This window comes from Corvus brachyrhynchos, unplaced genomic scaffold (assembly GCF_000691975.1).
Source record: "Corvus brachyrhynchos isolate BGI_N302 unplaced genomic scaffold, ASM69197v1 scaffold792, whole genome shotgun sequence".
Taxonomy (NCBI): Eukaryota; Metazoa; Chordata; class Aves; order Passeriformes; family Corvidae; genus Corvus; species Corvus brachyrhynchos.
Genome location: NW_008236809.1, coordinates 78,639 through 95,170, shown reverse-complemented (window position 1 = coordinate 95,170; position 16,532 = coordinate 78,639). Strand labels below are relative to the sequence as shown.

At 42.4% G+C, this 16,532-nt stretch overlaps 1 protein-coding gene across 1 annotated transcript in view; it reads left to right on the top strand.

The window, feature by feature from the left end:
- Positions 1-869: 869 nt before the first annotated feature.
- The window catches only part of LOC103611381 (chromodomain-helicase-DNA-binding protein 1), an 82,470-nt gene continuing 66,807 nt past the window's right edge, over positions 870-16,532 (top strand). Inside the window, exon 1 of the mRNA XM_008628886.1 lies at positions 870-1,056. Coding sequence (XP_008627108.1) covers positions 1,004-1,056 — 53 coding nt within the window. The 5' untranslated portion in view covers positions 870-1,003. The remainder of the gene's footprint in view (positions 1,057-16,532) is intronic.

The following is a 16,532-nucleotide window of genomic DNA, read 5'->3' as shown; positions in this document are numbered from 1 at the left end:
CGCGGATCTTGGCCTCGTTGAGCAGCCAGCGGCCTATCTGCGAGGAACCACCAAGCTGCCTGGCTTGCCGCCGCGGGGGCCCCAGCCTAGCTTCGCGGCCTCTCTGGGGTTACAGGGCTCTTTCCTATCACTTTTCTTCCGTCATTGCTTTTGTTTGCTGTCTGGAGTGGCCCTGGTGTCTGAGATAGTGCCTGAGCACAGGGCTTTTTCCATCCCGGTACGAGGCGGCCTCTGCGTCCATCATGAGCTGGAGCTTGGGCTGTATTAGAGAGCATCTCAAGGCAGGCAACCTGCAGGCGAGCCCCTAATCACTTTCACACCACTATATCTATGAGAGGTGCTGCTCTTTAGCTTATTACCAGTGAGTTTATATTTGCACTCCATTTAATGTGAACCTAAACTTTTTCTAGGTGTATCTGACACGGTAGAGATCTGATTGAAGATGTTTGAAATAGTGATCACTCAATCCGTGGCATCTTGCTAGCTTGATGTAGTTGAGCCATTTTTTAAAAATGGGACAGTCTATTTTCCTGACTCTACCCCCAACAGAATGTAAACTTTGTGTCTAGAACTGCTTATGATATGTGTTTTGTGCACGAAATGGTTTTGCTAATCAGATCTTAGAGCATTTATAGTTATAATTTTTATTTATGTGTTTGGGGAGGCTGTTTTCCTTTAAAAGTAAGATTAGGTTGTTCTTAAGACAGGACTATGGCATACCAAAAGCTATTTTTCAGTTAAAAAGAAGATGCCAGATGTGATAGATACTCCCTTTTGGTAGTGTTATTACAGGATAAGTTATTTTCAGTATCTTTCAGTTTCAACCATCAAATATTTCAAATTATGTCAACATTTTTCTTTACTACTTTAGGCAATTTGGGAAAAATCTTGCAGAGAACAGTTGAGTCATCTGGAAAACAGAGTACCAAGAAGTAATTTCTTGGCATCTGCCTTCTAACCTGAGTGGACTTCTATTTATCTTTTAAACTTCTTAATATTTACAATGAATGGGCACAGTGATGAAGATGTTGTAAGAAACAGTAGTGGAGAGTCAAGGTAAGCACTTTCAGTCCTTGGTTACATATTCTCCTGTATTTTGCTTTTTAGAACTGGTTTACATTTTAACTTTGTGCTAAAGCTTCCTAGTGAGCAAGTGGACTGACCATGCATTTTTACAGATGCTTAATCTGCTTGTTAAAATCAGTTTAATTTAATTACTGTAACAATCGTGTATATACTTTACATAATACCATTTTAATACTATTTAAGCTCTATCAGCATTACTTTCTTTTTCCTCAAAAGTTGTCTGAAGTGTCAAAAGCTGAAAGATTAGATTGAAATGATAATGTTAAATTCATGTCTGTCTATAGAGTGCATGGCATGCATGCATAATACGTGCTGTATAAACCCTAAACTATGCTATCTCTAAAGTTGGAACAGTGGACTGTTAATTCCAGTGAGGCTTCCTTTTTTTATTATTGAGTTGTCAAAGCAGTATAACGGAAAGTGTTAACTTCATGTTTGTTTTCCAAAGTAAAAGTACAGATTTCCCAGCTGTTATCTTAATTAAAAAAAAAAAAAAAATCCACTCCTCTAATGTTGATTGCTGGTGTTCTAGGATGTGTAGAGGGTTCACTTGGTTGGAAAAGCCTGGTTAGAACTTTCCTGCTGTAAGATAAGGATAACAGTGAACTTGTAGGGGTGGAATTGAATTCTTGTTCAACTTAGAAGTGTTCTAGAATAAGTATCTACTGCACTAGGAAGTTAATATTTCTAAAACTGGGAATATGATGAATGCTTCAGATTTAAGAAGGCATGGTAAACTTACAAATAGAAGCTGTTGTGATCATGATGTCAGTCTACCCATCTGTCTTGTCTGTCTCCTCTTTCTGATCACAGCCTGTTGAACCTGTTAGTTGATTTCATGAGTCAGAGGTCATAAAGAAAACAGTTCTGTGAGCTTTATGAAAACAGCCAGTTGGGTAAAGGGGGTAGATCTAAATTATTGCCCAAAGTGAAAAAAATCCAAGAATATAATGGCCAGCTGATCATTCAGCACATGCTGGCCATTCAGCTTGCATGTAGCATAGTGTGAGTAATGGGGTGGGAAGAAGGGGGAGGAGAGAAGTGTTTAGGTGATATTAGGTGTAAATCTGTAGGAAACCTAGGAACAGTAAAACTAAAGAAACTTTAAAAATTACACAAAAGTTGTTAATGTCAAGCTTTGATGTTATACCTAGAAATATTCTAGAAAGTCAGTAAACTTTGAATCTTGTGAATAATTTGTAAACTTTTTTTGTTGTGATTTCTACTTCTAGTAAAAATGGTACTTGTTTAGTTAGTAAACAAATTTTGTGTTTCTTCTAGTAAGTGGTAAAATATTCCTGATTACTTACATTAAAAAGAAACCAAAAAAAACCCCAAACCAAACAAACAAAACCCCCCCCCCAACCAGACCCAACAATAAGATTTGTCAGTTGAGTAGAGGAACATGAACAAAATAAAACAGTGTGACCAAAGCTAGTCTTTTGAACTTTTAGAGAGTCATAACTAAGACCTCCAATGAACATTAACTTACTGGGGACAACCCTGATGACTTTGTATTTAGGAAGTTTTTAACTACTGCAAATGAGCCACCTAGCTAATGTTGGAATAATGCTGCATATCAAACTGTGACCACTTGTAAATACCAGTATATCAAAGTTACTCAAAAGCTGTAGCAATTATAAGACTAAACCAACTAAATATCAAAAAAGTATTCAGACAACTTTATTATAAGCAAATATCAGGAAGATGCAAATTACTTAAAACATGATAGTTGCCTCTCAAGTAAGACTTTGTTTTGTATCTTAAATGTGCTGCTGAGCACAATTTAAAGCTTTAAAAAAAGTTTTAAAATGTTAAATGTTTTTTCCTTTATGCTTGTATCAGTCAGTAACCCTGTAGCCTAATTCGCAGACAGATCTTGGAAAACCTATTTGTGTGCTTGCCATTTGCTATCAAGAAACTCTTGAACAGACCTTACTTCTCTGGAGGTAAAAAAAGAGTGTGCTCAGTAAAGCTTATCTGGAAAGTAGCTGGCTGGGATGCAATTGTACTTCCTTTTTCCAGTAAGTAGAAAGTGGCTTCTTGCACCAAGGTCCCTTACCACTGTTTATGTTCTTGAAAGCTGATGTTAATGCAAGACACTAATTTCTGTGGATTGAATTTGCTTTGTTGATTCAATAATCTGTGGACCACAAAAGATGGTTAGGTAAAGCCAGCTCTTTGTCAGCAAGCTTGAATTTGCTGTATAAACTCGTACCTTCCACAGAAGATTAAAAAGGTAAGTTGAAAGCCACTATTCTAAGTTCCTGCTTTCAAGAAACCTAAGTGTGAGTTAAAACAAAGATTCTACAAGCATAATTAGGGAAGTATTTTAATCTATTGGTTTCTTTTTGGTAGAAGTATGTAATACAAATTAGGAAAAGGAAAAAGTGCGTATATATAGAGAGAGTTGTATTGGGTTTATGTGGTGAGGTTTCAGTAGTGAGGAGATGACAGGGGCAGCCTCCATCAGAAGAGACATGGAGCTTCTGCTGTGCTGGACAAAGCCAGTTCCAACTGGCTCAGAAACAGATCTGCCACTGGCCAAACATGAGCCAATCAGTGAAGCTGGGGCACCTCTGATAACATTTAAGAAATGCTGTGCAGCAGTGTGTGTATGTGAGAAGAGAGGGAGGTATAAGGGAGAAAAATGCAAGAGAAACAGCTCTGCAGACACTTAGGTCAGTGAAGGAGGGGTAGGAGGGTGTCAGAGCAGAGATTGCCTTACAGGCTGTGGAGAAGACCACTCCAGAGCACATAACCATCCTGCAGCTCATGGAGGGCCTCATGACAGAGCAGGTGGATGTGCCCTGGAGGAAGCTGCAGCCTCTAGAGAGTGCACCTTTGGAGAGGAGGAGGTTTTCTGTCATGAATTGAAACCCCTGGGGGACCCACACTGGAACAGTCCATTCCTGAAGGACTGTACCCTATGGAGAGGACCCATGCTGGAGCAGTTAGTGAAGGACTATCCCGTGGGAGATACCTTATATTGAAGAAGGGGAAAAGTGTGAAGGAGTGGCAGATAAGTCCTTAAGAACTGACTGCAACTTCCCATTCCACAGGGGGGTTGGAACTAGATCTCTAAGGTCCCTCCCAACCAAAACCATTCAATGATTCTCTCCCCACCCCTGAAGTGGGGGGGAAGAGGTAGAAAGTTGGAAATGAAGGAGTGAAAGTGAGCCTGGGAAGAAGGGGGTTGGGGGAGGAAGGTGTTTTAGTTTTGTCTTTGTGTCTCAGCATTCTACTTTATTTTTAATTGGCAAGAAATGAATTTGAGTTGTCAGTCTAAGTCAGGGAAAAGGAAAAGAGTTCGTGCTTCAGAATAGATGAGGACAGGAAATAACACTTCTTGGTAGCCTAAACTTAATACTTTTTGTTCCCTTTGCTTTATACTAGTGGTGATGAATAAGATGAATGTCATTTACACATATAAATCAGATTGAGTAGTTCTGTTTTCTTTAATTAAAAAAAAAAGCGCCCATTTGAATTGTATTTGCCTAAATAAACTTACTTACGAACTTTCAGTTTTAAGAGCTTGGCATTTAGTGTCTGTTACTTCTATTCATTCTGGAAGGGGCTCTTCAAATACATGACCTTCCTTGGACTTCTGGTTTATTAAGATAGGGTGGACTGTCATCTCAGATGCTTTTCAAAGACCTTGCAGGAATTAATCTTTTCTGGTTTTAATGGGTTAAACTTTTATTTTGCTCAAAATAATATTCTGTTTCCTGTTGGTTTTTAATTGAGGGATTGTTAAGGCAGTTTAATGTAATGAATGCCCTCTAAATCAGCAGTGATAAATTATCCTCTCTTTGGTCCTTTATCAACATAGACCTTATACAGGGGCCTAAATGCTCTAGCAGTGCTTTTGCAGCATGGCTTGTATAACTGTCTGTCATGAAGTTTCTCTTCCTAGTGCCTTGTATAAATTAGCTGACTGTTCCTAGTTGTGTGTTCTGATCAGGGGGACCTTTTTTTAAGAGGTAAGCTAGTGAAGCTAAACCTAAGACTACTGAAAAGAACTAGTGACTGTGACAGAACATTTGTTTTTAATGTTTGCCAGTGATGTTTTTCTTGAAGTCTGTCTCTCCTGTCATCTCCCCAAAGCATACTCAGATTTTATTCCATAGACATTTGTCACAAATGAGTGTGTTAGGTCACTCAAAGAATCACTGGCAAAGATATCAGGTTTAATATAAAAGCAAAGGCACAACAAAGTTCATTGGCAAGGTTGACTCTACTACTTACTAGATGGTTAAAGCACACTGAGAAAAATTGGACTAAAATCTAAAATAAATCAATCTAAAACTAAAATCAACAAAAAAATATGTATGTGGAGGTTGGGGATGGAAAAGGGTAAGGATAGAAAAGGGTAAGGATAGAAAGGAATGAGGGAGAGCCTCCCATTGAGTCACAAGGTTCAGAGTGGACCCCCTTGCTAAATTTAGCCCTGGACTCGACCAACAGTTTAGGCCTAAAGGTTTAACAGCACTTAAACTTAACAGCACTTAATTGATAGTCTAATTTAAACAAATTAACAAGAGATTCTATAGAACTTACTATAAACACAACAGTAACTCACTTATAAGCCTAACTTACAAATCTAATGTGCTTAAGAATCTAGGAGAGCAGCATTCCTGGTACATTTGCTATAGCATATTCACACTCGCATGCACACAGACATAAAGAGTCTGTACAAGCTACCTGTGAAGAATTCCCCTTGAATTCAGTGAAGTACTCACTTCGGATGCACTTGCATCTTCTCAATGGGCAAAGGGTTGAGCCTCGAGGAGTGGAGGGTATCAGCCCAGGATCCATCGTCATTTGGCAATCCTCCGAGTATGGCAAACTTGAGAGTTCGCTGGCTCTGAGAGGCCCCACTCAGAGGGAGGTTTCTGGTCACAGCCTGCTGCAGTCCAGGAGAGCTCAAAGGGTCTCATTTTGGATTGCTGTTTATAGGGCCGCAAGAGAGTGGGCTTTAGTCATAGTAATTTTCCATCCTGGCTGCAATTCGGGTCAGTAACTTTCTTTGAAAGTTTGATAACAAAAATGTTATTCCACTTGGGCTGTTATTCAGGCAAGAAAAATAAGTTTCCGAGGCTGTTAAAAAACAGGAGCTTATTAGACAGCACAAGTTCCTGGGAGCAGACAGTGTTTCTGATAAGCTCAAGAGGAGCTTAGTCCAGGTGCTGTTCATCAAGGCCAAGGCCTAAGGAGCATTTCTCAGATCATAGTGCAGCCTGGGGGGGGGAGCACCACCACAATTGGGATTTGAAAAATTAGCAGGTGCAAACATGTAACAATTATTTCTTGGTACTCTCAGTAAGCTATCTTGCTTTTCTTGCAAAATAGTTTAAAAATAAATATTCCTTTTGTGGATCTCTCTTAATCCAGAGACAGTATCAAACTTTCATACCAAGTCAGATTTCCCATATGCTGCTGTACAAATGCAACTATTTGACTCAAGGGCTAGGGGTGTGAGAAGTTTATTTACTACATATCCTGGAAGATGCTCTCTGTAGACTTTACATTGGTTTGCCAACATACATAAAATGATAATTTTTCATGTAGAAATCCCATCCTGAGAGCATGCTATTCACTCTTAGTATATATTCCTGCATGCCTACTACAGTAGGTTAGCACTGTCAGTTAACTTCAGCATCATTGCAGTAATTTGTTTGCATAGTAGAGAAGTAGTCTCACTTCAATAGGATTGAAGAGGTCATTCTTGCTTTATCCATCACTTTTGCTTCTTTTTTTCCTCATGGTCCCGTGATGGTCCTGTAACTGTTTTGTACAATCTCATGCATTCCTGTCTTTGTTTAGTGTTGTTGGGTTTGGTTGTTGTTTTGTTTGTGGGTATTTAAAAGAGCAGAAATGCTCTTCAACAGCAAATACTGAATATTCCCTTTCTGTATACATGATATTAACAGCATCTTTATTCTGTAGCTTAATTTGCCTTGCCCTGTTGTTTTAGATCTAGAGTTCTTCCAATTCTCGTCTTGATAGCATTTATAATTTCTGTTGATGTTTGGTCTCTTGGAAGTACATTGATCAATGAAGAAGGGGGGGAAGCAAATTACACCACAGGATAGAGTTGGTTGGAAGAGGGCAGCAATGCAAGAGCAGAGTAAAGGGAAGACATAATATGAAAAGGTGGGATAGGGTAAATTGACAAACACAGGTGAATAGATAAATGAAAATTAAGTCTTGTACATTGTCTCTTTCTCTCATTATATGTAAGCTATGCATATTTTTTTTACCAGTCTCTTGAGTATACTCAGAAAGGGCAAGGGAAAACCAGGAAGGTTCTAATTTAAGCTTAAGTGTCTGGAGATTGCCTCCTACCTTCCAGTTTCAAATAGGCTTTTTTGAAAGAGGGGGGAAAAAGGCTGGTTGTATTGTACTCAAACTCTCTCTTTTAGGCTACTTCAGGTGTTTACAACAGGATGTGTGGTGTCCTCTTTCACCTTTTGCTGAACTGTTTCAAATAAAAGCATCTAAAGAAAAGGCCCTGACCCTGGACCGTACAGGAAGAGAAGGGGGCAATAGATGAAGTACTTTGCTTGTCTTTTCCTGTAAGAGGAACTCTGGAGAGCAGAGGATCATAATTGCTGATTATATGAGATTATGTAACAACACTGGGTAGCAGGTAACTATGACAGCATTCTGAGTCTTTGGTTGAAGAAATATTTTAGTTCTAATGTTCCTTGCATCCTAAAGCTAGAGATACAATGCCAGAATCTCAGTAATTAGTAGTGCCAGTTCAAGGGATTAATCTTGTAGAGGTCAGTGGTATTATTTTGTGTTAATAGGCATTACTCATTGTGAGAAAAGTTAGACAAATTACGGACCTGTTGTGGTTTAACCCCAGCTGGCAACTAAGCACCACACAGCTGCTCACTCACTCTCCCCTGGTGGGATGGGGGAGAGAATCTGAAGAGTAAAAGTGAAAAAACTCATGGGTTGCGATAAATTCAGTTTAATAGGGAAAGCAAAAGCCATGTGCACAAGCAAAGCAAAACAAGGAATTCATTCACCACTTCCCATCAGCGGGCAGGTGTTCATCCATCTCCAGGAAAGCAGGGCTCTGTCATGCATAATGGTGACTCGGGAAGACAAAATGGCATCACTCTGAACGTCCCCTGCTTCCTTCTTCCCTGCAGTTTTTATTGCTGAGCATGACATCATATGTTATGGAATATCCCTTTGGTCAGTTGGGGTCAGCTGTCCTGACTGTGTCCCCTTCCAACGTCTTGTGCGCCCCTAGCATCCTCCCTGGTGGGATGGTGTCAGAAGCAGAAAAGGCCTTGGCTGTGTGTGAGCACTGCTCAGCAATAACAACAACATCCCTCTGTTATCAACATCGTTTACAGCACAAATCCAAATCATAGCCCCATACTAGCTACTATGAAGAAAATTAACTCTATCCCAGCCAAAACCAGCACATTCTCCACCCCTTATTCCATACCATTTATATCATGGTCAGGTCCCACACTATCCAATATATCCTCATTAACCACCACCCCCCCTTTCCATCCTTTGATACAATACACCTATCATTCCCTTAGTCTATGGACCACCCCTGCAAAATGTCCACAAATGTCCACTGAGTTCATTTAGTCCATGACTTTGGGCTCCATCTGCTATAGTGATCACTCAGGACAGAAGTGCTGTGTTGGGTGCAGTCACTGGGCACCAAGGTCAGTTCAGGTAGGGTCACTGCTGCGCTGCAACTGCTTCTTGTAAGACTTCTCTTCCATTGGTTCAGGTGATCCCTGCTATAGTAATTCCTATAACAGGCAACTCAAATCATTGGTTGCAACATTTTAAAGGTATTTCCGCTACAATCTCCACCACTGGTCCCTTTGGACCAGGTTCTAGGGTTTAATATTGCAATGAACTCCTCCCCTTGCCCCTGTTCCGGCTTGGACTTATCCACAGACTGCAGTCCTTTAAGGGTATACTCGCTCCAACATAGCCTTACCCATGGCTGCAGGTCCTCCAGGGGTGTACCTGCTCTTTTGTGAGCTCATCCATGGCTACATGCTTTGAGGTGCTCCAGAGAGCAATGGTATCTACCCGTCAGAAAGCTATGGCCTCTCTAAACTCTGCACCCACTGTGACTGACAGCTGCCCAGAGCTCCGGTGGGAACATGTATCAGGCTGCAGTGTGTGCCCTGCTCTTATGCCAGTACTGGGTATCAGTAGTGAGCACACCTGTGGGAGGTGAGCCCAGGTAAAGGAACTCCTCTACTTAGTGGCAGAGCTCTGGCAGGAGGTGAGTGGGTTGAGGAGTATCAGGGAGTGTGAGAGAGAGAGATTACTGGAATTGTACCCTACCTTCCCTGGGACAGGCCTGACAGGTAGACAGGGTGCATGATATGGAGGATTCCCTATCCTCTCTCCTCCTAGCTGAAGATGGTGACATAAGGGATAGGGGCCAATGGAGGCAAGTGCCTGCCCAGCACAGCAAGTGCATCTCCTCTGTGACTACCCCACCTTCCCAAGTGCCATTGCATAATAGATATGAGGCTCTGCAAGTGGAGCTGAACGATAATGAGGACAATAGTTCATCTAGCATGGAGGCGTTGCTGAGGTTAAGTCAGCCTATGCCCCGCATCAAAACTGCTTCCATAAAGAAAGGTAAACAGGTTGTTGTCATAGGAGACTCCCTTATGAAGGGAACAGAAGGCCCCATATGCAGAGCAGACCCACTTCTTAGGGAAGTCTGCTGCCTCCCTGGGACCCAGGTTAAAGATGTGAAGAGAAAGCTTCCTACCCTGGTACGGCCCTCAAATTATCACCCATTATTGAGTTTTCAGGTAGGCAGCGATGAAGTTGCAACAAGAAGTCTGAGGGCAATCAAGAGGGACTTCAGGGCCTTGGGATGACTGGTTAAGGGATCAGGAGCATAAATAATATCCTTCCAGTCACAGGGAATGATGAGGGAAGAAACAGGAAGAGCCAGAAGATCAATACCTGGCTCCAAGCCTGGTGTCACTGGCAGAATTTTGGGTTCTTTGATCATGGGTTGGTCTATGTGACACCAGGCCTGTGGGCAACAGATGGGGTACACCTGTGTCAAAGGGGAAAAAAGATCTTTGCATAGGAGTTAGCAGGGCTCATTGAGAGAGCTTTAAACTAGATTGGAAGGGAGAAAGAGATAAACCCAGGCTCACTAGAGGTAAGCCTGGAGGCAGCATGCCAATGTTTAAGAAACTAGTGAGGTCCTTTGGTCTGCAGTCTTAGTGGAGGTAGGGGATGGAGATCCATGTGGCAGCAAAGACACAAGGGTTATTGTTGTGTTATAAACTACAGATGTGCTTGAGAATGGCCAGGTAGGAATTAGGGCTTCCCCCTCCCCCAAAAAAAAAGACCAGCGTCAGGATCAATGGCCCAACTGAGGTGCATCTACACCAATGCACGCAGCATGGGCAACAAACAGGAGGAACTGGAAGCCGTTGTGCAGCAGGAAAACTATGACATAGTTGCCATCACGGACACATGATGGCATGACTCGCACAGCTGGAGTGCTGCAATGAATGGCTATAAACACTTCAGAAGGAACAGGCAAGGAAGGTGGAGTAGCCCTGTATATTAGGGAGTGTTTTGATTGTCTCTAGACAATGATGGCACTGACAGGGTTGAGCATTTAAGTGTCAGTATTAAGGGGAAAGGCCAACAAGGCAGATCTGATGGGAGTCTGTTATGGAATGAAGAGGCAGATGAAATATGCTATAAACAGCTGGGAGAAGTCTGAAAATCACTAGCCCTTGTTCTCATGTGGGATTTCAACTTACCAGATGTCTGCTGGAAATACAATACAGCAAAGAGGAAACAGTCTAGGAGGTTCCTGAAGTGTGTGGGAGAGAACTTCCTGACACAGTTGGTGAGTGAGCCAATTAGGGAAGGCACCCCGCTGGACCCCTTGTGTGTGAACAGAGAAGGACTGGTGGGTGATGTGATGGTTGGAGGCCGTCTTGGGCACAGCGATCACAAAACGATAAGAGTTTTTGATTCTTGGACGGGGGTCAGCAGAACTGCCACCTTGGATTTGTGGAGGGCAGGCTTTGGCCTGTTTAGGGGCCTGATTGACAGAATCCATTGGGAGGCAGTCCTGAAGGGCAAAGGAGTCCAGGAAGGCTGGATGTGCTTTAAGAAGGAAATCTTAAAGGCTCAGGAGCAGGCCATTCCTATGTTCTGAAATATGAGCCAGTGGGGAAGAAGACCAGCCTAGCTGAACAGAGAGCTTTGACTGGAACTCAGAATAAAAAGAGAGTTTAGGAACTTTGGAAGAAGGGGCAGGCAACTCAGGGGGACTACAAGGATGTTGTGAGCTAATGCACGGAGAAAATTAGAATGGCCAAAGCCTGACTAGAACTTAATCTGGATGCTGCTGTAAAAGACAATAAAAATGTTTTTACAAATACATCAGCAACAAAAGGAGGGCTAAGGAGAATCTCTGTATTTTATTGGATGCAGGGGGAAACATAGTGACAAAGGATGAGGAAAAGGCTGAGGTACTTAATGCCTTGTTTGCCTCAGTCTTTAATAGTAAGACCAGTTGTTCTCCAGGTACTCAGCTCCCTGACAGGGATGAGTAGCAGAATGAAGCCACCATAGTCCAAGGGGAAATGGTCAGTGACCTGCTACACTACTTGTCTATGGGGCCAGATGGAATCCACCCAAGGATACTGAGGGAGCTGGCGGAAGAGCTCGCCAAGCCACTTTCGACCATTTACCAGCAGTCCTGGCTATCTGGGGAGGTCCCAATTGACTGGAGGTTAGCAAATGTGGTGCCCATCTACAAGACGGGCCAGAAGGAGGATCCAGGGAACTACAGGCCTGTCAGTCTTAACTTGCTGCTGGGGAAGGTTATAGAGCAGATCATCTGAGTGCCGTCACGTCAGATGCAACCAGGTGATCATGTCCAGTCAGCACTGGTTTATGAAAGGCAGGTCCTGCTTGAGTAACCTAGTCTTCTTCTTTGACAGGGTGATCTGCTTAGTTGATGAGGGAAAGGCTGTGGATGTTGTCTATCTAAACTTTAGTAAAGCCTCTAACACTGTTTCCCACAGCATTCTCCTGGAGAAACTGGCTGCTCAATGGCTCAGATGGGTGCACTCTTTGCTGGGTAAAAAACTGGCTGGATGGTTAAGCCCAGAGAGTGGTGGTGAGTGGTGCTGCATCCAGTTGGTGGCCAGTTCAGAGTGGTGTTCCCCAGGGATCAGTATTGGGCCCAGCCCTGTTTAATATCATTATTGATGATCTGGATGAGGGGATCGAGTGCACCCTCAGTAAGTTTGCAGATGATGCCAAGTTGGGTGGGAAGGCTTTGCAGAGGGATTTAAACAGGCTGGATCAATGGGCCAAGACCAATGGTATTTGGTTCAACAAGGCCAAGTGCTGGGTCCTGCACTTGGGTCACAACAACTCCCCGCAGCGCTACAGGATTGGGGAAGTGTCTGGAAATTTGTTTGGCAGAAAAGGCCCTGGGGCTGCTGGTCAGCAGCCAGCTGAACATGAGCCAGCGTGTTCCCAGGTGGCCAAGAAGGCCAACGGCATCCTGGCTTGTATCAGAAATAGTGCAGGAAGCAGGACCAAGGAAGCAATCATCCCCCTGTACTCGGCACTGGTGAGGCCATACCTCGAATCCTGTGTTCAGTTTTGGGCCCCTCACTACAAGAAAGACACTGAGGTGCTGGAGTGTGTCCAGAGAAGGGTAATGTAGCTGGCGAAGGGGCTGGAGCACAAGTCTTATGAGGAAGTCCTATGAAAGGCAGCTGAGGGAGCTGGGGAGCCTCTGCCTGGATAAAAGGTGGCTCCTGGGGCAACTTAGCACTCTCTACAACTCCCTGACAGGAAGGTGGAGCCAGCTGGGGACTCTGCTCCCAGGGAACAAACAATAGAAAGGAAGAAACACCCTCAAGTTGTGCCAGGGGAGTTTTAAATTGGATAAGATAGAAAATTTCTTCCCCAGAAGGGCTCTGAAGCCCTGACACAGGCTGCCCAGGGAAGTGGTTGAGTCCCCATCCCTGGAGGTATTTAAAAGCTGTGTGGATGTGGCACTTAAGGACATGGTTTAGTGGTGGACTGGGCAGTGTTAGGTTAATGGTTGGACTCGATGATCTTTGAAGTCTTTTCCAACTTAAATGTTTATATAATTCTATGAAAAAGCATCCACTAATGAGCAGTAGACTAATATACAGTGAGGCAAACAAGTACCACAGCAAGCACAGGAGCCTGTCTATTAATAGCCAAACAGCAATAACAGCTATAAATTCGATCTAGCATATCCTAGTCAATCTGTCATTATCACAAACCCTTCAAGCCCCACATGTGGTACCAGAAAGGACTGTTATGGTTTAACCCCAGTTGGCAACCAAACACCACACAGCTGTTGGCTCACTTTCCCCTGGTGATGCCTTAGGATTTAGCTTTTATATTTTCAAACCCTGTACTGGTTTAGTGTGTAACTCTAAAACTCCACATAGCCTGTTAGCTACTGTTAGACATAACAAATCCTCTCTAGGCCTGGACTCAAGGACACCTTGTTGTCCCAGGCCCTGAAATATGTAAACTAAGCCTCTGGGAAGGGGGAGCAAACTTGGGGTAATTACATCATTACCTGAAATTGTAATTGGAGAATTAACTCTGATATGCAAATGGACCAAACTTATAAAAGTGTGAAAAACCCGTGACCCAGTGTCCATCTTGGGTGTAGCCCCTCGGAGGCTTTTTGACTGCCCAAGGTGTACCTACTGAAGGCCCTTCAATAAATACCCGCTTTTATTCTCTTAATCTTGTCTAGCCTCTGTTTTCAGGTAGCCACTCCAAGGCATCACTGGAATGGGGGGTTCAATCAGAAGGGTAAAAGTGAGAAAACACATCAGTTGAGATAAAGACAGTTTAATAGGGACAGAAAAGCCATGTACACAAGCAAAGCAAAACAAGGAATTCATTCACCATTTCCCATGGGCAGGCAGGTGTTCAGCTATTTCCAGGAAAGCAGGACTCCATCATGTGCAATGGTGACTTGGGAATACAGAACACCATCCTTCTGAACGTCCCCCCTTCCTCCTTCTTCCCCCAGCTTTATCTGCTGAGCATGATGTCATACGGTATGGAATATCCCTTTGATCAGCTGGGGTCAGCTGTCCTGGCTGTGTCCCCTCCCAACTTCTTGTGTACTCCCACTGGCAGGGTGGTACTAGAAGCAGAAAAGGCCTTGACTCTGTGTAAGCACTACTCAGCAATAACAAATATATCCCTGAATTATCAACACTGTTTTGATCACAAATCCAAAACATAGCTTCATACTAGCTACTATGAAGAAAATTAACTCTACCCCAGCCAAAACCAAGACAGGTCCCTAGCTGGACAGCATCAGATAATATTTAAAGCTCTTCAGTTAGAGGAGGAATTGCTTGTATGCTACGCCACAGATAATGCAGAGAAAATCAAAGAAGCCCATAGGCAAAGGAGGAAAAGAAAACGTGACAAGGATGTTAAAATATTACTACCTCACAGCTATTGCTTCCATGAATTTACCTTTTAAATGGCAGTGCTGTTTTAACTGTTGGACTTGATGCTTTTGTATGTTTTTTTCCTACAAGCTTTAAAAACTCAAACAGATTTTTAAAGCTATGGCAAATAAGTTCTCTGAACTTAGAATGATGCTGATGGATATTGCAGTGTAATGGGTTCTAGAGTAGTTTTGGTTTTTTTGGTTTGGTGGTTGTTTGGGTTTGGGGTTTTTTTGTTGTTGTTACGTCAGTAATCTTCCTTGAAGAAAGGGGAAAAGGTATTAGACTGCGTAGCATTTTAAGCACTTGGAAAAGCAACTGAAGTCTGTCATGATGCAATGTGGAATGTTTATGCATGTACTAAAATTGAAAAAATCAAAATCCACCAACAAAACCCCTTTGCGTTGGAAATGTATTTATTTATTTTTCCTGAATTCTGTATTGTTTTGAACTGGTTTATACTTTGTTTCAGGACAGCAGTCTTAAGAAATACTGTCCTGTTCAATTGTGCTCACTTGTTGCACTGTTGTGTGAAGTCTGTAAGTTGGTAGGACGTTTTTTAAAAGCTGAATCTGTTTCTTCTACAGACTGCACTGACAGCACTAAGGGAGTGCTGTGTTGGGGGAAGGTTGGCATTAATAGCAATGTCAAAATAAGCTGTTCTTGTGGAGCATCACTCACCAGCAGGCAAATATATTGTTTGAGGACCAAGACACTGTTTTCAAGGTGCTTGGCTTCAGCTGTGATAGCTCATACTGCTGCTTTGTACCATTTTTTGAATTGTGTGAAAATCACAGAATTTCAAAATGAATGTAGTAGCATTTAAAGTGAAGTTTTGAAATTGCTGCTTCTTTAGTTCCTCCTCTATTTGTAAGGAGATGATAGATGTAAGGGGTTTTTTTAAACACATGCATGGGTAACTGTGTACCTTTTCTTAAATAATTCCCTCCTTCCTCCTAGGGTTAGCACCTGAATTACTGCTCATATGGTAGAGGTTCTTAAGTAATCCCCTGACAGGGATTAGAGATATATTTTTATTTTTAATAACTAAGGGTTGCTTAATGTATCTGTGTTAGGGAGAAAAGAAGGCTGCTCTCCATTACTGTTTTTTACCCCTTAGTGTGCCAGTAATTTTGTGTTTGTGGTAAAATGTGGGGAGGCTGGGGGAGGAGAATTCTGTTTTTCTTTCATGAATACATTAGCTAAAATACTGTAGCAAAAAAAAAAAAAAATTGGCTACAATCAAGTCCTGAGACAGGGGAATCTGGGCCCTGCTCAGGTGATACTAAGAGGTAATGACTGTTAAATTTTTACTAGATCAGCACTAGACAAGTGAAACAAAAATAAAAAGCCAAGTACATATATATCCTAGTGAGGTTATAGCTGCATAAGCAAACTGCTAGAAAGAGATGCTCTCTGGTGGTGAATTGACATGGTGTAGCTGATTGTTCTCATTATATGTAGTGGTTTTGGTTCAAAATATTCATTACTTACTTATTTTCCTTCTGTGAGATAAGAATTAGGAGAAAAAACAAAGCAGGCACAAACCTTAAACAGTTGCAGTACAATGAAAGAGTTTTATTACTAATAGAATTAAAGAGAAAATAACAAAACAAAATTAAAGCAAATTCCCCCCCCCCCCCAGCACTTCTCTCCTTTTACCCAGCTCACACAAGGGATAACAGAACATGGGATATTAGTCAGTGTTCCAGTTCTTGAAAAGTCTCTCTCTTATGCTTAAGGAAAAAAGGGTTTTCCTTCAGTTGCACGTGGTTCCCAAACTGCCACCAACAGCAGATCCGCCCGGAAACAAACAATCTGCTGTGTGTAGAACATCTCTCCCATGAAAAATCTGACAGTGCCTTCACACTGCAAAACATGGGCCATCACATGGGGTTATTCATCTTTTTAAGGATA